Raw genomic sequence first — 22,154 nt, forward strand, 5'->3', positions numbered from 1 at the left:
GGTGTTTCTCCTCATAACACTTACATATTGATACCCATTCCAACTGTTTGAACAACTCTGCCTTTCAGTCTCATGTACAGTGTTTTCAGGTCTGCAGCAGGCAGTGTCACTTTCTTATATTCAGTAGTATACATTCCTATGTCAGATGAGCATCTAGGGAAATAGCTCAACAAGGCTTTTACTTTCTGCACAGTCTTAAATAATGACAAGACTCCTGGACAACCAAACGTATGTGGCATCTTCTTATACCAGTGCCAAACTGGAAGCCATGTGAAAAGCAAGAGATCGTCTGTTATTGAAGATGAAGTGATCTGATCTGTGGGTCTGCAAACAGGGAAAGCTATATGTAGCTTGTTTGAAAGAAAACACAAACATTGCAGTTCTGTGAAGTTTTGCACACTTTTTTTCCTTTGCCAAGGGTAAAATCACAAGTGATGCCAAAAAAACATTCTTATTTCATCTGCAGCACAGCTTGTAATATATCTGTAGACAAGTTTTTGCACTCCATGTGCTATATTTGGATATGCACCCTGTGTAAGGAGTTTTCAGTAAAATAACTTTACAAGTATCAATCAAGAAGCTCTATTAGAGCCTACATTTATTTCTACCATACAGCCATTTATCTGAGTTTACTCCAAGTTCAGCTTCTCTAAACATTTGACCTTTGGGGCCTGACCTCAAAGCGGCATTGTTGGTCATTACCAAGCAGCAACCTCCAGTCTCAAACTATGAAGCCCATGCGGAAGGGTTATAAACTGCAATTCATCGAGACTCTTCTTGAGGCTGGCTGCAGAAACACCACAGACACCAATTGATAAAAGACGATCATTGCAGCATTAATAAAGATGTTTACAGCCTGGTCCAAAAAACGGCTTGGCTCTTCCTAGCTCATTTCTCTATCATCACACACTGTACGGGGGGTACATTTTTTTCTAACACAAGGGTTCAGAGGATATTAAGATTACGAGCTTTTGCCCAAATAAGGACATGACTGACTTGACTCCCGGACGGGAGCACATAGCTGTTGGCTAAGAGGCTCAAACTCTGCCTCTTTACGTCACACTCTGCCTGGTTGAGTTCCGCATTTCCAATATGGCTCCCGCCGTCGATTGGCTTCAAAACCTCGCTCAGGAACAGATGGGTGACGTGACGGATACTACTTCCATTATTTATACAGTCTATGGTTGGAAATACACAGCTAAAATAGCTATTTGCAATGCAAGTAGGAGCGAAACAACTCTAACACTACCAATGTAATTGTGCATCTAAAGAACCATCATCCTGAACAGCATCAAGACTTCCCGAAAAGTAGAACGAAAAAGCATCCGCACAAGCAAAAAACCTGTCAGCAGCCTTTATTTCAGTCATTCAACAAAGGCTGGACACACACTTGCTTTGAATTATGAGTGCACGTTGGAATGATGGCTGCAATGCATACCCTGCGTCTGAAGCCACATCAGCTGTGCATATGTTTAAAAATGTACGGGAGGCACAGCATTACATAGCAAGTCAAAAGAGCGAACAAGACTCAATTTTAGATTCAGATCAATTTTCAAGGTCAAAGTAGACACATGCAAAGATAAATGGGAACGAGTCCAAGACTGTTACTTCCACGAGGAGGGAAATGTTAAAAAACATGAGTGTGGACATAAAAGTAATCGGGCTCTGTCATATCTTGCTTACATTTCGAAAAGCTGGTATTTGCATATGACCTGAGCTCTCTGGTGTGCCTTCTAGAGTAGAGGTGCAACAGTTGATCAATGTAGTTGACAAAAAACGATGACAAAATAAGTTGCCAACTGATTTAACAGTGGGTGAGTTGTTTCGTTTATGCTGTGTCCAGACAAAATAACGTTTTCTGGAGTTGAATTGCTGGGGAGTGAGAATCTTACATCACTATCTTTTCTGAGAGTGGCGCATACAAAACAGCGACCAGGAAGCAGCAGGTAAACAAAAAATGACAAAATAAACGACTGAGGAGGGAGACATCTCACACCCTAACTATCTCTGCGGAGTGTAGAACATGCAAAACAGAGACTGGGAAATGACAGGCAAACAAAAGATAGCAACATGGCAGCGACCAATGCAACACAATCATTTGCTTTTCATGGGAGCACGTTAGTTTGGGCATTTGTGGGGAAGGCACAGTGACATTCAACCAAACGGTCCAGAGTCACAGCCACACTGTGTTGGTATTACATTTTCAGTCCCTCATCTTAAAACCTTCACCCCTTCATGTCTTCTCATCTCTTTCTCTTTCTCCTCTTTCCTCCAGAGCAAATTTTTCCATGCCACACATTTGAACTAAATAATTTATCTTACATGAATTAAGATTATCAATGGTATGTTTAGAGTTAGTAAAATAGTATCGCTGAAATAGAACCATTAAGTTATTGTGCAAGTCGATAATCGATGACTAGTCGACTATCGAAGTAGTTATTGGTTCTAGCCCTACTCTAGACGTATCCTCAAGTAATCCTCCTAAGTCAAGCATGGGTGCGATCATGTTCATAACACCGGCCGGTAGTGTATGCGTATGAAAGTTTAACAGCAAACATCTCCAGCCCATGCTAAGAAATAACAGCAGAGACCACCTAAAGGTAGAGGAGCTTACACAAAAACAACAGAATTGTGCAGGAAGATGCATGCTATTCAAATATTTGTTCACTTTGTAAAAAATCGAAGAGTTACTTTTAATATTTTCTCATTTTAAAAGTAAAAATTTTCCATCATTTTACCGGTACCTGGTTGTAATACGGTATTCCCGCCTGATGGTGGCTAAAGTGTCTTAAAGCTGTTTGCTAACTGCATTAAGTAAAAGAAGAAGAAGAATGCTAACTGCACTGAATAGAAAAAGAAGAAGAAAAGATTAGCTACAGTCGCGGCAATTTTCTCTGTTCCTGAATCTCACACTATTACACATTTATTAAAAAAAAAAAACATGACATACACACAAAGTCTCAGTGAGACTGAGGACAGTATCATTTTGAATTTGGAGGGATTTGTTCCACTGTTGCCTTGGGAGTTTCTTGCACACTTCTGCGTGTTGGTTTCATCAATGAATATCAGTCCGACATCAATACATTTCTGTATCTTAATGGCTGTAAAATGTAAACAAATGCTGCGCCGTGTCACAGAAACACCGACATAAAGATCGAGACAGACCTGCTACTGGTTAACGCGACTGCCACACAAACGGGACGTAAATGGGACAGGTGTGTGTTTGTGTGTGTGTGTTTGTGCGTGTGGGGGGGGGGGGGGGGGGATTATTTTGAATAATCGTTGTATAGATGCCAATGATTATCGAATAGTATTTTGGCTTGAAATGCCCATCCCTGCTTATGATGTATTTGGAGTCTCACCATGCTATTCCTAGACAGCATTACTTCTCAGATGCAGCCTTACCTGACCTGCAAAGCTTTGTCTTAAGTCCCATGGAGTTGTTATTAGTGCTACTTATATTGGCTTCACTACAGACATCAGGACAGGGAGTGTCCAGTCAGCATGTTTAGCCTCACTGCCAAGTGGGTTGGCTACATGTAATCTACAGAATTTGGTCTTTTCGTTACTGAATGTCTACATTTGAAAAGACTGTATTTATCTTTTATAGTAGAATCACGTGTTGTTGGTTCTTTTCCCAAAACAAATAAGAATGCCAGGATAAGGTGCCGTGTCCGTGGCCTGTTTTCTGTAGAAACTCAATGTGATTCAGTGTTTTCAGCCCTCAGCGCAAAAACGCCCTCAGCTTCAACTGATTTGTGTCGCAGCGCTCTCAGTTGAAAAACAGTTAAACCTTTGGAATACCACTCTGCTCATCAATGTCACTTCTTGATCACCGACCAATCAGATTTAAGAAGGGACAGGACCTCTGAAATTAACTTTGTCAACAACAATGGCGGAGGTCCGTATTTAGAGGTACAATATCTAAGTTCAGAGCTGCTGCTAATACTATGGCCAGATTTCTATCAAAGGTTTTTACTGTTTTTTGCCGACATTAAACACTGGTGAGAAGCGCTCTGAAATTGAGAATGGGGACACGGCACCTCAGAGTAACAGGTAAATTGTAGTACAGGCCAGACTTCATGTTCTATAAATGTATCAATATTAGCCAAAATGAGCTTTAAAATAATAACAAAAATCCAATGCTGAGAATCCCTAGGTCAAACATTCACAGGCTCTACCTTCTCCAGCGAGGATTTGCTGCTTTTCTATTTCTACTTTCTATTTCTGAAGAAGGTAAAAATGAGTGAAACATTGGAATAAACTGAGCAGACTGAGCAGACTGTGCAGCAAAACAATGACAAAGGCTTTTGCCACTTCAATGGGTACCAACAACTCCCCCTCAGGGATAACACAGTTAATCTAACCAAATCAAAACATTCATATATCCAGCAAACCAGACAATCAGACACAGACTAACAGGATAGACCCCTTTGCAGATATATAGTGAGACAGTTTTATAGGCTTAAAACACAAGCACACATAATCCTATGTCACATGTAGACCACTGCCAATCCACAGAAATAAAGTTTGAGTGAGAAGAGATTTGGTACGACACAGAAGTGAAGTTAATTTTGACAGAAGTTTTGTTTCTTGTTACTCTAAATGTTAAATCCTTAGAGACAAAGTATACATGTTGATTAGCTACAGAGTTTTCATGTGTATTTCAAAATGCATTCATTATTTTAATCCTTTTTTTAAGAAGAAGAAGAAACGTACTTTATTAATCCCCAGGGGGGAATTCAATTTCTTCACTCGTGTTGTTTTTCGGTCATGCTACACGCACAGTTTTTTTGGTATATATACATACAATCATGCACACACACATGCAGTGGACATGCACTTAGGGAGAGATGTCAGAGTGAGGATACTGCCATCAACCAGCGCACCCCAAGTAGTTGGGGTTTCGATGCCTTGCTCAAGGGCACCTCGGCAGTGCCCAGGCAAGTGCACCAATACCTCTCCAGCCACCAGTCCACTTGCCAAACTTCGTCCATGCTGGGACTCGAACCGGAGACCCTTTGGTTCCCAAGCCAAGTCCCTATGGACTGAGCTACTTCCGATGTAGCCCCCATTAAGCAAAGACACCTGCCTTATAATGTCTGAAGAATTGACTCTTTTCTTCCTCATGCCACCTCAACAACCTAATTTTGGGTAGTCATGTGCCATTTCAATACATCACATTTTAATGTGGGAAATCAAAACAGGCATTTTTTCAATCTCCGATTTCTGTGAAAATCAGCAGGGTAATTTGTGATGAAAATATTGTTATTTCAGCAAACATCAACCCCCCTCCTGACATGCGTTTTGCAAAAACTGTCCGTATGGTAATGCCATTAGCTCGGGCAATATATCCTGTGATGTCTAGATGTTGTTGCAATCAGCTGTGAGAGCATTGATTCATTTACAAACAGAGTACACACACATTATGCTGCTCCACCTCTTTGGAGTCCCCGGAGGAACAGTATGAACTCGTGTTTGGCTGACAGAGAGACAAGGCTCTGAGCGAGGGGGGGGCCCTGAGATACAGACATACTGTACATCATAGAGACAGCCAACACTCAGACAGACCTCATACCTGGCAGTGCAGTGAGTCAGCAGCCCCACAGCTCTCTGTGCATGTCAACCAGATATCCAGCTGATTCTCAGGACTGTCTGCTCTTAATGTCATGATAAAAAAAGACTCCACTTGTGACTTCTTATAAGAACATCATGGTATGATTTTGATGACGAGAACCACATAGAAGCAGAAAATACCTAGGGTTGCAAAATTCCAGGATTTTCATTGTTGGATACTTTCCATGGGAATTAACGAGAATTTATGAGAATTAACGGGAATACACCAGGAATTTACTAAATTGATGGTTGGCTCTTAATAGGGAACTTAAATATAGTTGGGGAAAATATACTTTAGCATAATCCTGACTAAAACAACCAGATTTCATGCAAGTACAGTTGAATATCTATGCTATTCCTCCATCACATGCACATAGCACACTGCTTACTGCAGGGCTATTGAGACCACGCCCCCTATATGTACTTTTTATTTGCATGTTGAATGGGACTTTTTTAGAAGGGGAGGGGCTCTTTTTATTTAACATTTTGAATGGGACTTTGTTGGGATTGCATTTTTGTTAATTTTTGAACGGGTTGGGTCGGGGGGATGAGTAATATTTAACACAATATTCATGTTTTTGTTCTTCAAGGAAATAATTGATTGTTCAATAAAATATTTAATGCAATAGTTGTCATATTCTAGTTTATTCTATTGTATTGTATTCTTTTCTATTTTACCTTTATCATTGCAATTATTATTGTTAATATTTTTAACTATGTTAGTACATTGTTGTATTCCCCTGTCCTGTGTTGTAAGCTGCTGTAACAAAAAAAGAATTTCCCCCAATGGGGGACCAATAAAGTATATCTTATCTTATCTTATCTTAACAATTGATAAAATTCTACTTACAAATAAATCTATTTTAATTGTATTATTTTGGAAGGATGTCTTCTTATAAAAAAACAAATATTTATGCTTGGATATGATACCCTTCTATTAAATTACCCTCAATTCCCAGTTAATTCCCATAAATTCCCATAATTTCCAATTTTGAATATTTCCAAAATTCCCCAGCTTAAATTCCCATGGAAAATTTACCGGAAACTCTCCGGAAATTTACCAGAAATTTTCCACCCCTTTGCAACCCTAAAAATACCACAGTCATACTAAGAGATGCTGGATAACCAAAGTCTCCAGGGCAGAACTGTGAGGTTTCTTGTTGGCGTGCTTTGACAACAATTCAGATTTTCTCTGCTGGAAGGGGGAGGAAGTGCAGGGGGCTGGAGCTGCCTGTGTGATCCTCAGGCTCTGTGGGAGCAAGTACAGTGGAAAATAGTCCCCATTGCTAATCCATGGCAGGCTAATTACAGTTTTGATCCCCTAGGCGTGTGCATCAGCTCAGGTGGGAGGGAGGCAACACACTCTGTCACTCAGTACAGTTACCGTTACATTTGTTTTGGTACAGAGCTGTCTCAGGGAGCTCACATCTTCTGGAGATGTGTAAACAACAAACAAATCTCAATTCCATGCACCAATGTCAAAAAGATTTGACTTGATCTTATACTGAATCCCCCTTTGAAGATCAACAGCTTTACACAGCACATGCCTCTGTAACTGCAGTTCAGTGTAATCGCAAACTCCACAACGTGAATCTACAGCTCACCAAAGAACACAGGCTTAAGATACTGCCATTTATACCACAAAGGAATGTAAATGAAAATCACCTTCTGTAGACAGAGACACAGATTAAGTGGGTAAATGGGAGTTACTTTCTAAAATAGGACACAGCTCTGATGATAGCCTAGTCCCAAAACACACAATGGCACACACTGAGCAAATGAGCAGGAGAGAGGAGGATGGAGACTGGAGGATGAGCAGCAGATGGCAAGGAATTATCTGGAACTTTAGCTCTACATCTTTGTCCATGAAGCCATTATTTGAGGGGTAGTATGGTTATGACAAAGATAGTTACATTTGTTTTATTTACTTCAGAAAATATCAACTAGGTGCATGTGAACTGGCACTGCAGAGCTGAAAGCAATGCATACGTGGATCTGTTGTAAGGACAGTTGGCTGTGGTTAACGCTGAGCAACACATGTACTGATATATTATAAGACAGATTATTCAACAGCATAGGCGAGGACTGAGACCTTGTTTTGAGTGCAGGTGCAGGGCTCAAAAACAGCGAAAGAGATCAACTGTCCTTGGTGAAACTAAATATGTACTTAGCATCCTCCCCTTTATTTACTATGGCAACTGTAAATAAACATGTCTGAGTCATTTGTGTACACTCAACGATAACCCTACAGTAACCAGTACAAACTTATACTTGAGGTTGTCATTTCAATGAACATAGAAGTATGATGACTTACAACTAACCAGGTGAAAATCATTACATTAGTGTTTTTTTTTGTTTTTTTTTTACCAGTCCATTCAAATGAATTTCTCTCAGTTAACAGAGTCAGACTCCAACGTTTGATGCTGTTTCACGTCGTGACAGATGTATGTAACGAACCTATGAGCTTCTTTTGTACCCAAGTACTTAATTTTATCATCTCAGAAACACTGCAAAAGTCCAACCTTTTTTATCCCAGAAAGATGCCGAAGTTTTAATTCATGCTTTCATCACAAGCCCCATCGATTACTGCAACTCCCTTTTTACTGGTTTGAAAAAAATCTATTAGAAAAATGCAGCTTGTTCAAAATGCTGCTGCCAAAGTTTTAACACGGAAAAAGAAAACTGATCACATAACCCCTCTTCTTAAAACTCTGCAAAATTAAACTTAAGACTAACCTTTTTAATCTAGCTTTTAATTTGGAGTAATTCATTTTTAGCACTGGACTGCATTATTATTTGTATTATTATTTTAACCATTATTATTTGAATCATTGCTTTAACATATTTATCTTATTTAATTATTTATTTATCTATTCATTTCTTGTTTTCATCTGATCTTCTTAACACTACCTTATTTTTTAACTTTTCTTTCCACTATTACTTATTTTATTAATTTTACTGTATTATTTAGTTCAATTTTCTATCTCTTTATCTATACACTGAACAATATTTACACTCCACCCCTTGCTCCCAAGTCTTGTCCTGTTATAGGTTATCACGTTTATTTGTTTGTATATTTGTTTGTTTGTTTAGACCTTGTCCAGTCAGAGTTGTGTTGCTGTATTATAATTTTGTGTAATAAAAAAATAAAATTTGATTTGATTTTTAAGTATTTTATTTATAATCCTGCCTTTTATAATTTTACCATTTGCTGTTGTTTTCTGTCTCTCTGTTATTCTGTGAAGCACTTTGGGCTGCATGCTGTTATGTATGAAAGGTGCTATATAAATAAATTTGAGTTGAGTTTTGAATATCACAAAGTAACAACAATGCCTCAAAAACACTGCAAAATGCACACTTCCGCAAATACTTTTCAAAATAAAACAATGTATGAACAAACAATCTGCTGCATTTTGGTGGAGTATGAATTCATATACCACAGTGTAAACAGAGTATATATTATTTTAGTACACTGTGTGCAGTGGCTCACATTAACAAACAACATGCTGTTCTGTCCTTCTGCTAGCTTGCATGCTGTCTGAATGTTTCTACGCAGCTGTTAGCCATTTAGTGAACTGCTAACTAGCTTACGTCTGGACTGACGTTGCCACGACAGCCTGAAACCTGTACGTCAACGTTAGCTACCTTAGCTCGGCTTGCATGCTGTTAGCGTGTCTGTTCCAATCAGCAGCTGCTGGACATCATCATCCTTATTTATCACCAGTCGTGACCAGGCCGGGACGGCAGGCTGCCCGACTCAAACGTTGAAGCATCTGCTCTGTGGTCCCTGGCTAAAGACAGTATAACAGCACTGGCCTTACCTTACCACGGGTTTAACTTACATCAACACACCAGTGCTGATGATGTTCCAACTCACCAGCAGCCCCCCTTTGGCTGCGACTACCTGGAAACCCCTGAATGTTTTACCAGTCCCAAGGAAATGAAAGACTCACCTTCACTGAGGCTGGTTATGGCAATGACACGCGGTGACTTTCTCTGGGGAGGAGAGAAGTATTCTTCCAGAGCGGTCACCCTGGTCGAGTATCTTTCCTCCGAATGGTCCCTCTCTCAGCGAGCTGCACCTCCGTATGATCTCCCCACACTGCAATGGTGCTGAACAGCGGGACCAGTGATTGGCCGGAGTGAGCGGAACTCAGTGCGCTTTGGTAAGCAGAGAGCTCCAGCGACCTGCAGGGGGAGCGAGGAGAGCAGCACAGACCCCTTCACGACTGTCGGAAAACTCAGAATCATTCTATTGGCTCACGTGTGCATTATTTTATACAGTGTATGGCATTAACCCACAGTAAAGAAACTTTAACAACATGGTTTTACTGCATCAATTCATGGTATGTGTGAATGTACAGTAGACAAATACGTCAAAGAAATGCATATTCATTTTTTTTATACATATAATTTTATTTTATTGAATGTGCAGGTCTAAATACATAAGATAAGAGAAGAGAAGATAAGATAAGATATTACTTTATTGATCCCCCGGGGGGGAAATTCAGTTGTAACAGCAACCATATATGACCATGAGTTGTAGTTACAATAATATTGTAATATAACATAATGTAATATGGCAAAGATAATTATAATGCAGTATATTATGCATTATAATGCCAGCAGCAGTCAAGAGAGTCAGATGATGGAGTGTGACAATGCAGGGATGGTATGGATCTGTTCGGGGGGGAGTTGCACTTGATAAAAACACAACAAACAAGCAAAAAAGCAAAACAAAACAAAACAAAGAAATCAAATTTCATTTCATAGATCCTGTGTTGTTCAATCACAGTAGAGTTATGTTAATTTGATCTCACAGGTAGTGGTTACCCCTTACAACCACTCTGACATGTTTACACTTATTCACAATACACCTTCACCAACATATAGACTCACACACACACACACACACACACACACACACACGCACACGCACACGCACACACACACACACACACACAAACACACACACACACACACACACACACACACACTTGCGCTAATACAACAAGTCTGAGGGGGGTTCTTTAATGTTTATGGTACTCGGGTGATTTTGTGGCTTCTCTCGTCTACAGAGCTTCCTTGTTGTGTCAAATAGTTTTCCTATATTGCTGTCCTCCGATATGGTCCTTTTCACAACTCAGATAATATTTCATGAGTGTTTTCCACATTTGAAGTGTAGGTGCTTCCTTATTTTTCCAATTTTTCAAAAAAACTAGTCTAGTTTCTTAAAAACTAATGATGAAAACAGAATGTGACATCCAGAGGTGAAATACATATTCAGTGATTTTGTTTTTTAAATTGAACAAAAAGCATCTTTAAGAAGATAGTGTTATTCATGGACAGGGGCGTCGCCAGGAATTCTGGGCCCCCTGAAAAGATATTTCAGTGGGCCACATCACCACAGGGCCACGATCCTGGTTAACTGACTCAAATCTAAGCTACATATCAATATTATTATTTTTACATTTCTCCAAATGTAACTGCACAATATTGACATTCAGACTGCCCACCTCTGTAGACAAGATTATTTAAAGCCAAGTGACTTGTTGAATAACAACAAAGGGGCATAATTTGGTATGATCTAACCTTATGAAGTAAAATAAAACTCTAGAAACCTACAGTTTACTTTCAATCACATTCAGCCACACTTGATGCTATGAAAATATGACAATTCCCCACTTTAGGCATGAGACACGCATCCCACGGAGCAGATCAATCTAGTCAACATGAAGAGACTCCCCTTTCTTCCAGAAAGGAATTCTGAATGTTTGTTTATTTATTCAGACAATTTCAGTTATCTTATCACAGTTATAACAAAACAAAAGAAAAGTGTAGTAGCAAACACATTTTATTTCAGGCCCATGATGGACCCCTCTCCTCAGTTGGGCCATAGGTAGTCAGTCCCACTTTTCCTCCCACTACATGTCACAGTTCAGGAAAGACCCAAGAGCAGAATTAATGCAGATAGTGATTTAATTAAACAGCAGGCAAAGAAGTGTACAGTCCGTTCCAAAGTTCAAAACCCATAAGCAGTCCAACCAGGCAGAGGTACAGAGTCGGCAGGCAAAATCCCAAAACAGGTTAACAGGCAGAGGTCAAGTTCCAAGGAGACAAAAAACATACAGTAGGCTGAGATACAAGCAGGCAGGAGCACACATGACAATGTGGCAACCAGCAAAAGGAACTGACTGGCTTAAATACCAAGGAGTGATTAACAACAGGTTGCAGGTGTTGCACCTGTCATTGTCATTACTTTAACATATATTTATCTTATTTAATTATTTATTTATCTATTTATTTCTTGTATTCATTTGATCCATTTTTAACTTTTCTTTCCACTATTACTTATTTTATTAATTTTACTGTATTGATTTTATTTTATTTTAAAGTATTTTATTTATAATCCTGCCTTTTATAATTTTACCTGTTTTTTCCTGTCTCTGTTATTCTGTGAATCACTTTGGGATCCTCAAATGCATAGACTGTCTGTTGTTAAAAGTAAAAAAATTAGTCCATTTGAATTCTTCAGATCAGCAGTTAAGTGTTATTAATGGTGAAAGATTGAATTCTGGTCATCTTGCTGTCGAGTTTGTTCCTTTAAGAGTGTGTTGTTGCTTTCACTTTCACTATGAAGCCATCGACGCCTTTGTTGTTGCCTTTTTCTTCTGTTAGAGGCTACTTGTGCTATGTTTAAAATATTTGCATTTTGTAACGCATCTATTCCAGAATCAAGAAGCAAAGTAATACCTTTGTCTTGTCAGCAATTTTGTGAGCAATATTTTATAGGCTGTCTTTTCAAGTTTGCATAATATAGGTACTTCCCTAGTCGCATTAGTGGTGGTTGTGCGTCATCTTTCCAGTCCAGTGCCCTAAAGTTCCCTTTAACTTGAGAGTAACTCCATTACGTCGATTCAAGGTAGGTCATTTCACTCTTCTCTGTTACTGACGACTTGTTCTTTTACCATATTGCGTTTTTAACACAGTGTTACTTTTGGTTAATCATTTTATACCCTGTTTGCCTTTCTTCCTCGTTCAGCAAAGTCCATGGCTGTTCCAGATCAACGTCAACTTCATGAGATTAATCAAATCGCCGAGGCTCTCAGCAGCTGTGAACGCAGGAAGCTCTTATACCTGTGTGGAAGTTTGGACACGGATCACAGTGTTGCATGTGTGAAGGAGAAACTGAAGTCTCAAGTGCTGCGCCAGGAGAGAGGACACCTGCTCCTGAGAGAGCTGATGTTGCAGCTCGGACGTTCTGATATCTTGAGGAAGGTTTGTAAAACCAGCCGGGATGATGTGAATGGCACTCTGACGTACACACCGTGTCTTCCACGATTCAGGTAAGATTTGTCTTCTATTTCTGCAATTCCATTTACATGTGGATCTGAGGATAATCATAAGTTCTTTATCTGTAGGGTATTGATGGCTAACATAAGTGAAGATATGGCCAATGATGATCTGGCCAGTGTAAAGTTCTTATTAAGCAGCACATTGCCACGTGAAAAGATGGAGAAGATAAAGGTTAGGTTTGGTTTTGTTTTCACGCATTGATTGCCCTAGGCATGTGTGGGAGGGGAGTTTTTTCACTTCCCCCTGAAATTACTAAATTTAAACTCATTGTTTCCTTTTCTCGTCTATGACAGAATTTCTTGGATGTGATCATTGAGCTTGAAAAGCTGGATAAAATTTCCCCTGAAAGAGTGGACTTTGTGGAAGAATGTTTGAGGAACATCAACAGGGTGGACCTAGCCAAAAAAGTGATCAAATACAAGACATCAGGTGAGAGTGAACTTTATGTTGTACCAAATGTAACATTCCTAACATTTTTGAAGTATGCAATGTCCTAACATTCTCTGGACAAGAGCCAGAAAATGAAACTGAATGAATGACATCCTCAGGAGGCGTGAGGCATGTGTCATAGTGGTGGGTAATGCATGAAGCAAGACAGAACCACTCATGCAAGGCTTTCTGATAAAAGACTGAATAAAGGAAGCTGAACACGTTTTATGAAGAAACAGACTTAAAACCACAGTCTAGACACATCTTAACCACATTTTTGTCAGTTACTATGACAAGTTGTATTTCAATGAATTTCAGATTACGATATTAAACTAATCCAAATTTTTATTTTTATTTTTTTGCCGAATCACAAAAGTAAAGAAAATAAGTCAGATTGAGAATGTTTACTTGCCTTTTTACAGTTTCAACATCTGAACGACAATCCCCCCAGCAGCAAATGCTAAGTGCTCCTGTGAGTATAACATGACATCACAAAAGCTTTCATTGATATTTTACCCCCTCATAAAACTAATTCCTTTGAAAACATCTTCTCTTTAGCGTCCAGTTACCACACTGTACAACTCTCTTCCCTCACGCCAAATAAGACAAGCACAGTCCATCCACAGAGGTAAGACAGGCTACATTTAAGCTAACTAAGTAAGTTCAATTACATGTAAGGGTCTTCCATAATATTAATGAACCTCAGAGGTGAAGTACATTGTGTTTGGCTTTGCATACCCTTCAAAATCAGCCGGGCAGACCAAGTTCACTCTCAGTTTCATTTCACCTTTCATTGTCTAATTACCCAACTCTGTGCATCATCTAGTTCCACAAAATGTGCTTGGGACTTCATACAGAGAGCAGAGCTGTCAGGTAGGATTTTCCCTCACTTTCAGAGCAGTTTTTTTTATTATATATAAGCTTGTTTTTTAATTGGCAATTGTGTTAATTCTTCACCTGTTCCTTTGTGATACAGAGTCAACTTGACAGTTATAAATTCAGCACTAATCCCAGGGGTGTTTGTGTTATCATAGACTGCGTTGGAAACGATGGAGGTGAGACCCCTAACATTTTTTACCTACTATTTAGTAAAACTGTTTTCCTACAAATGCCAATACAAGTAAATGGTAAATGGACTTGCACTTATATAGCGCTTTTCTAGTCTGTCTGACCACTCAAAGCGCTCAAAGTTAAAAAAAAAAAAGAAAGAAAGTTGTGCATGTTAGATCCTACTTAAGTAAAAATACAAGAGTGTCATCAACAAGAGTAACTTAAAGTTCCTATGAATAATTTGTAGCTGGTTATGAAACAGACGGAAATGTATACTGATGCCTCTATATGACCTATTAAAGCAAACTAGACCATGTTAAATGCCTGATACTGCTGCCAGGTGTCCCACAGAGTGATACACTGTACACTCAGCCACTGTACGCAGGAAACCCTTTTTTTTTGTTGTTGTTTTTTACATGTTCTGCATTGAAGAGTCTCACTGTTTGGTACATTTGAGTGTATACAGAAAGAGGGGTGAGATTTTGATAGAAACACACTACTTTCAAACAGAGAAGACAAAATCAGTCAATCAACACAGACCCAAAGTCCCTTACAGGAGCTCAAATATCATACATAAAATGATTAATTACACAAATATTTTTTAGTCACTTAATAGACTTGTATAGCTCTAATGCACAGAGATGTTAGCAGTCATTTTCCCGTTGTAGCTGAGTGTAGTGGTACTAACTGAAACTAATTTATTAAAGGGTCATGTGATCATGACTGGCAGAATAAAGAAAAAACAAAGTTCTGCCACATAATTAAAAAACGAAGGTTATGAGTCCTGTAACATTTTTTTAAGGAAATAATATTAGTTAATCATTTCCCTTCGGTCCAACTGCTGTTGTTTGAAATAAAAGCAATCATAAGACATCAGGTTCACACTCTTGGTTTATATTGAAGACAAACCTTAGGTCATAATTTTGGTTAAAACTCATTCTTCCAGCTTTCTCCATCATTCACCTAAAAATATGAAGCTGAAAGCTGAAAATGTTGAGGGGATATTGTCCAGTACTGTTCCTGTCTCCCACTTATTTGCACAGATTGCATGTTTTCATTTTTTCCTCCTTAGATTACTTTAATGCACATTAAACAAGTATCAGTCAAAGCTCCCTTCACAGACTCCAGATGGTTCTCATCACTGCTGCTTGAATTTTAACAGACAGACAGAAATACAACTGTACCAATTCATCACTCCTGTGCTTGTCAGTTTACACGGTCTATTTCATCTAATTGATTTTCATTGACTTCTTTTGAAGCTTTACCAGCCTTCCCTCCAAAATATGCAAAAAATCTTTTGACCCCATATGTGCAAGGGAACTCCCTGAGATCAGTACATGCAGCACTCAATTGTTTCTTAGATCCTGGATTTATTTAATTAATCACATTTTTTTTTTTTAGTTTTATCTCCTCCTTTTTTCCTCTTTCTGGATCTTTTGGTAAAGCATTTTTCACCGTGTTAAGAAAAGTGATATAAATCAAATTCATTATTATCTCAAGGTTTTACCATGATCTATGTATAGTACCTTTAACTTAAATATTTGTTTTTTTTCACTCCCTTAGACATGTTGGAGCAGACATTCAAGGATCTACAATTCAATGTCCTCCTCCACAAGTGGCTGAGTGTGGAAGCCACTCTCTCAGCTCTCAGAGACACGTTCAGAAACAGAGAGAACCTCCTGACTGACAGCTTCGTCTGTTGCATCATTAGCCGGGGTACTGAAAACCATCTCCTGGGTACAGACTCCAATGTTGCAGGTCTTGGTCTGGACAGCATCAGGCGTCTTTTCACTGCAGACTCATGCCCCATGCTGGCTGGCAAGCCCAAACTCTTCTTCATCCAGAGGTACAGCGTGCCCGAGGTTCAGCACTGTGCCGGGACTCAGCACCGGGATGAGGATCTGGAGACAGATGGGGCATCCAGATATGATGTCATACCTACAGAGGCAGATGTGTTCTGGAGTCACTGCTGGACAGATGAGAGGCAGCTCGTACAGGGACCCCATCGTTCTGTTTACCTGAAGGCTCTGACTGACGCCTTGCACAAAGGCCAAAGGAGGTACAAAAGATTCAGCATCTGTGTAGAATCTGGTTTATTTTTAAAATATTTCTATACAACCTAGAGACAATAGAATCTACAGATTAATCCATTTTTTGTCTTCTGCAGGAAAACACATCTTGTTGATATTCATACTGAGGTGAATGGAGCCATCTTTGAACACAACAGGAGGAACCCCGGAGCAACCTACAACTTTGATCTAAAACATACTCTCCGGAAAGATCTGTACTTACAGTAGAGAATGTATCATCACCACTTTCATTTATCTCTTCTCTACTGTCAGCTACTTTTTTCATTATTATAGCCATATATTCTTGCCAAAGAAAAACATTTTTTTTATTTTGCATACACTGACATCTACTGGCTGTGTTATCTAACAGCACTTAAACTTATTTTTTCAGTTTTTGCATATATATTAGCACTCCGTATTTAAATCTTTTTATTTAAACTGTAATGATTGATCTCAATATCGGACTTAGTCATGTACAACTTTTTATGTTCTCAAATGTGACTTATTTTCAGAGTTGAAGGATTAATGTGAATGGTTAATTTCCGTCCTCTAATAGTGCAGCTATAACAGTCACATGCAGGCTCCATTCTGTTATTCTTTATTATATTTATAAATGTTAAAGCCTGTGCAGAAATGTGAATGCAATGCAAGATGAAGAAAATAATTAATTATGTTTGTCCATACATTCATATTTCTAATACTCTATTAAACAGTTTTTGTTTATTTTTCTTTAATACCTATTTTCTTTTTCATATTATTTTCTTTTTTATGTGAAGAACTTTTTTATTTTTTTTAAAAATGTAACAAGCACGACACTACTAAGGTTATATATATTTACCTATATCTGCTAGTTTCCAGTATATCAGCAAATTCAAGGTGCCATTATACATTTGAATGTACAATAGAAATAATTATCATGATTATAGAGAGGCAAAAGCTACTAAAGGTAAGTAAGTTGTGAATTTAATGTATGCATTCATAGGTACTTTTTTAGCATTATAGTACAAGATTGTACTTATTCCAGATTCCCAAATTGTATTTTTTATATTTACCATTTTCATTTTGCAATTCTCTTTTTGTTCGGTATTATACATTTCTCTTAATAAATGAAGATATGGGTGATCAATTTGTTACTTGAAGTCTAGTTTCAGCATTGGCAGGACCAAACTCCTAACAGCTGTCAGTCATCACTTTATGCTCTGCTCCCATGGTCTTTGCTCTTTGCAACCCCCCTCCACTTCATGTCCTCTTTACCTTTTTTAAACCAATAAGCAGCATTACCTTCAGGTAAACTGCTGTTTACTTGTTGCTGTTTACTTGTTTGTTCCCCACATAGCCCATAACAGTAAAAGTGAGCATCAGCAACAACCTTGATCATTTATATACTGCTCTGTTTTATTCTTATAACTCCTGCTGTGGGCGGGTGTTAAATGGACTGAGTTAAAGCAAGCAGAAGTAGTTGGTGGCATTATGTGTTTTACAATGAGTGATACACTTAACTGTTAATAACAGGATGGGATTTTTCATCCAAAAAGAACAAAATAAAACACAATTGTAAACATCCAAAAACCTGCAAAGTTATTTGATGTACTGCTTTGTCCACAGAGGGTGCCAACACTCCAACTGAAGGAGTCTTCAGTTAATGCACTTGGACCTGCATTCATTTATCTCAAAGACTTCCACTTCAACTGGCACTTCATTGCTTAATTTACCAACTACAAGTTGTAAGACATCTCAACTCCTATGAGTGTGTCTATTATAAATTAGTCATTAACCTCATTCAGCACTTGAATTTCAACTGATACTTGACTTTTGCCAGGTGTTCACATATAAATAAACACTTAAACTTTGTTTAGCGCTGAATGGTTATTGACATTCACTCCTTTCGTCGCTGTTATGACTTCCAGTAGGCCTCATTGATTTTTGTTTCAATATGTCTACAGAGAGCACATAACATTTCTTCAGAATATATCTTTAATTGAGTAAAATTGTATAGGAAGTCATGCATACTGTCTGTGATAAATGCCCACCAGGCATTTTTGTGCTTTGAGAATGCAATTTGTGATAGATTCATTATGACTTTAGAATGAAATACATGCATACATTTTTCAGGTAATAGTTACTTTAAACCAGGCATGTCCAAAGTACGGCCTGGGGGCCAATTGCATAATTTATTTATGGCCCCAAGCTTCCATCTTAAATTGTGTTATTTATAGCAAAGAAATAAATCACCTTCTGAATCATCTGTACATTTGCAGTTTCTTTCAAGCGCACAAACAAAACTGAAGTAAATCCAGAAATGTCTCAAAAAGCTTCATATGGACTACTTGTCTAAAGCCAAAGCACTGGGAATGACAATAAAGAAGAAACAAAAGAACTCTTAAAGCTGACAGGTTTTCAAATTAATGTTTTTATGATGATGTGAGAATGTTCTTGATGAACACTAAAAGTTCAGAAGACACAAAAGAGGACACAAGATCAAGATTATGAAATTGTACAGAAAAGGCAACATTTGGTGCATAAAAAATGTTCAGAACTCAGGAAAATAATTATTTTGTTATAAAATGTTGTCTGCTGGTCAGAAAAGTCTTAAAAACAACATGAAAAAGGAGTGTGATGAAATCCAGATCGTGATCCTGTCATAGGAAAATAAAGATGCACTATTTTTTCCCACATTGCCCAACCCTAATGAAAAACATTTTCCTCCAGAAGAAGATAACGTTTGCTAATTTTAAAATGGTTTGTGGAGAACTGAGGACTTCCTAGTTATTGTTTAATTGAGAAAAAAAAAAGATATTAAATAGATATTTCATATAAGATAAGATAAGATAAGATAAGATAAGATAAGATAAGATAAGATATACTTTATTGGTCCCCCATTGGGGGAAATTCTTTTGTTACAGCAGCTTACAACACAGGACAGGGGAATACAACAATGTACTAACATAGTTAAGAAATATAGTGACAATAATAATAGCAATGATAAAGGTAAAATAGAATAGAATAGAATAAAATAAAATAAAATAAAATACGGCAACTATTACAGAGGTATACACACTATGTACTCTTCTATCTGATAAATAGAAAGGTAAGTTATTGCACGGATAAAATTGCACCAGGTTATTTAAAAAAAACATACACAGTATGAAGAACATATAACTTTAATGATTCCTAAGTCTCAGTAGGAGCCACTGGCCCTGAGGTATTCTGACAACATCATATGTGGCCCTCTTTGAAAAAAGTTTGGACACCCCTGCTTTAAACCTAACAACCAGTAAAACAAGAACCAGAACCAGAATACTATCCCTTTGTGACATCCAAATATATAAAAGCCCAGTTTACAAAAATATCCTGAAAATTATAGTCCCAGATTACTGCATGTACTTAAGCATCACGCAGCAACGCTATTGTGACAGTAGGAGGCAGCCTAGGAATGAACATCAGGATACAGCGTGCAGCTACACGAGCACGCGCAGAAACACAGGAGTAGGTCTCGTGAACGCGCACGGTCGGGGCTGCTGTTGCTATGATGCAATGGCGACTGCGCCGTGGGAAGCGAGCGAGGAGTTGAATGAGTTCTCCCCACAGTTGAAGTCAGGCAGCCGCGGACAGTCAGGACACCGTCAGTGCCCAGAGACAGGCACGGAGACAGCAGCAGCAGGGGCCCTGTCCTAACTACGCCACATGGAAACACACAGCCAGGTGTGTCTGCTCGCCCCACAGCTCGCCGTGTCATGACGCTTGGAGAGATTTCTCACACATCTGTACGACGTTGCAGCGACACCGGAGAAGCACCAACACCCTGTTTGCTCTCCTGATCCGAAACCAAGTGAGGAGGAAGGGGTTGTTTTTATTTCATCTCTAGTCGCATTGTCCTCTCCACCTGCGACTCAGTGGACCTATTCGTGCTTCTTACTGGACCACCATGGCTGAGAGAACCTCCAGCGGGTTGCTAACGATGATGTTGGAGCCCACGCCGGCTGTCGCTATGACCCTGCCGGCGGAGGTCCGGGAGAAGCTGGCGGAGCTGGAGCTGGAGCTCTCAGAAGGTAAGATGACAGCATGTACACAGAAACTAAAACAACGTGCGTCAAAAGCATGTTTGTTTCTGGAGGGGGGGGTTTAAACATGATGTTGTTTGACAGCTGTCAGAACCACCGCCCTTTATATTGGCTTTGTGGCTCATGTTTGAAAACATGCCAGCAAAGTATCTCAGCTACTATCAACCGTCCTCTAAAACTCAACTTCTGCTGTAGTTATATCCTGGTGACTGCTTACTACAGGGGGTGCTCTGTGGTTAGTGAGTTATACAGATTTATTTTTCACTTCAGATTAACCCTCCTGTTATGTTGTGGGTCAAATTGACCCTTTTTAAAGTCAATTTTAGGCAATATATACCTTCTAAACCAGCTAAATGCAGCATAAAAATCTGGGCAGCATGTGACAGAAGAGGTGTCTCATGTTAATTTATCAACATCACTTCATAAAAAATAAACAATTTAAAATGTAAAATAAAATTAACAAAATATGTCATGTAAAACTATTGTATTTATATTTAGGGCTTTCCAATGTACATTAAAAAAGTTTTAACATGAATTTTCATATAAATCGAGTGAGTTATCCTTTTTGAACCATGATCTGTGAGAATTAAAGAACACCATTGCACTAAATCTTGATTTAATTGGTTAGTAATGGAGTTGAAAATGAGATTAAAAAAAAGGTTTATTGGGATTTTTTGGGGTTTCTGACACTTTTGGATAATTGAATATGCCCTTATTGCTCTTCTCAGAGAAACGAACATAACAGGAGGGTTAAGTGAAATTACATTTTACATCCCCAACCTTCAAAATGTTAAAACTCGTTACCATGTTTGGACAGATGACTATCTGACACAATGGTAACAGCTGAGCTGACACACCCATGCTGCCCAAATGTGGCCATGTTTCACACCCAACCAGGGAATTTATCATTTACAAAGATAGAGAGATAGAGAAGCAATACCATTCTCATCTTGTATGACCAGTTGCCAGCTTTTAACCCCTAACATAACTTGATCATAAAGTTTATACCACAGACTCTAAGTCTGCAAATGTATGAGGAGCCCTTTGGGAGGTTTTTCACCAAGAAAATGCCAATATTGCTGTTTTGTCTCAATAAGTTGGGCCCTTAGGATTAGTCTGCTATGACATTTTATCATTTCTCCATACAGAGCCCAATACAAGGTCAAAAGATGAAAATATGATTTAGTATGCAACCTAATTGATTTCCTAGAGGGTGAGCAAGATTGGTTACAGTCTAAAAACAAGCCATGGTAAAACCTGAATGATTTGTTCAAAATCTGTCACTTTTTTCTTCCTTCATGTTCGGTGACAGAAGGACTTTGCATTGAACCGTAACTATAACACCTACCACTGTACAGTAAAGTGTAAACAAAGCTGAGGTTATTCTCCAGTGGACATTACATCCTTAAATGCACAGTTTGAGTACACTGTTAATAAGGGTTATACAGAACCACGCTCAGGAGCTTGTTTTTCACCATGCTTTCCTTTTTGTTTTTGTGTTTTCAGTGAGACCCATTGTTTCAGTGTGATCAGTTGTTTGAGTAATTCTCACGTGCTTAAATTAGCTGGGCTT

At 38.6% G+C, this 22,154-nt stretch overlaps 3 protein-coding genes across 5 annotated transcripts in view; 2 read left to right on the forward strand and 1 right to left on the reverse strand.

The window, feature by feature from the left end:
- LOC117820021 (protein FAM126B-like) overlaps positions 1 to 9,848 on the reverse strand; it is a 67,937-nt gene extending 58,089 nt beyond the window's left edge. Inside the window, exon 1 of one of the 2 annotated variants that reach the window (XM_034693634.1) lies at positions 9,570 to 9,848. The gene's annotated coding sequence lies outside the window, so the exon portion shown is untranslated. The remainder of the gene's footprint in view (positions 1 to 9,569) is intronic. The other variant, XM_034693633.1, reaches the window with a different exon arrangement.
- A 2,305-nt stretch (positions 9,849 to 12,153) lies between these two features.
- LOC117819716 (CASP8 and FADD-like apoptosis regulator) lies at positions 12,154 to 18,089 on the forward strand. The gene is made up of 10 exons (XM_034693141.1): positions 12,154 to 12,538; positions 12,659 to 12,962; positions 13,038 to 13,143; positions 13,266 to 13,401; positions 13,824 to 13,873; positions 13,960 to 14,029; positions 14,228 to 14,274; positions 14,378 to 14,456; positions 16,015 to 16,510; positions 16,619 to 18,089. The coding sequence occupies exons 2-10, from the start codon at positions 12,667 to 12,669 to the stop codon at positions 16,746 to 16,748; spliced, it is 1,410 nt and encodes a 469-aa protein (XP_034549032.1). The 5' UTR covers positions 12,154 to 12,538; positions 12,659 to 12,666; the 3' UTR covers positions 16,749 to 18,089.
- Positions 18,090 to 20,008: 1,919 nt separating this feature from the next.
- The window catches only part of dip2a (disco-interacting protein 2 homolog A), a 103,094-nt gene continuing 100,948 nt past the window's right edge, over positions 20,009 to 22,154 (forward strand). The window contains exon 1 of one of the 2 annotated variants that reach the window (XM_034694232.1): positions 20,009 to 20,569. In XM_034694232.1, the coding sequence (XP_034550123.1) occupies positions 20,446 to 20,569 (124 nt within the window). In that variant the 5' untranslated portion in view covers positions 20,009 to 20,445. The remainder of the gene's footprint in view (positions 20,570 to 22,154) is intronic. The other variant, XR_004632747.1, reaches the window with a different exon arrangement.

This window comes from Notolabrus celidotus, chromosome 10 (assembly GCF_009762535.1).
Source record: "Notolabrus celidotus isolate fNotCel1 chromosome 10, fNotCel1.pri, whole genome shotgun sequence".
Taxonomy (NCBI): domain Eukaryota; kingdom Metazoa; phylum Chordata; class Actinopteri; order Labriformes; family Labridae; genus Notolabrus; species Notolabrus celidotus.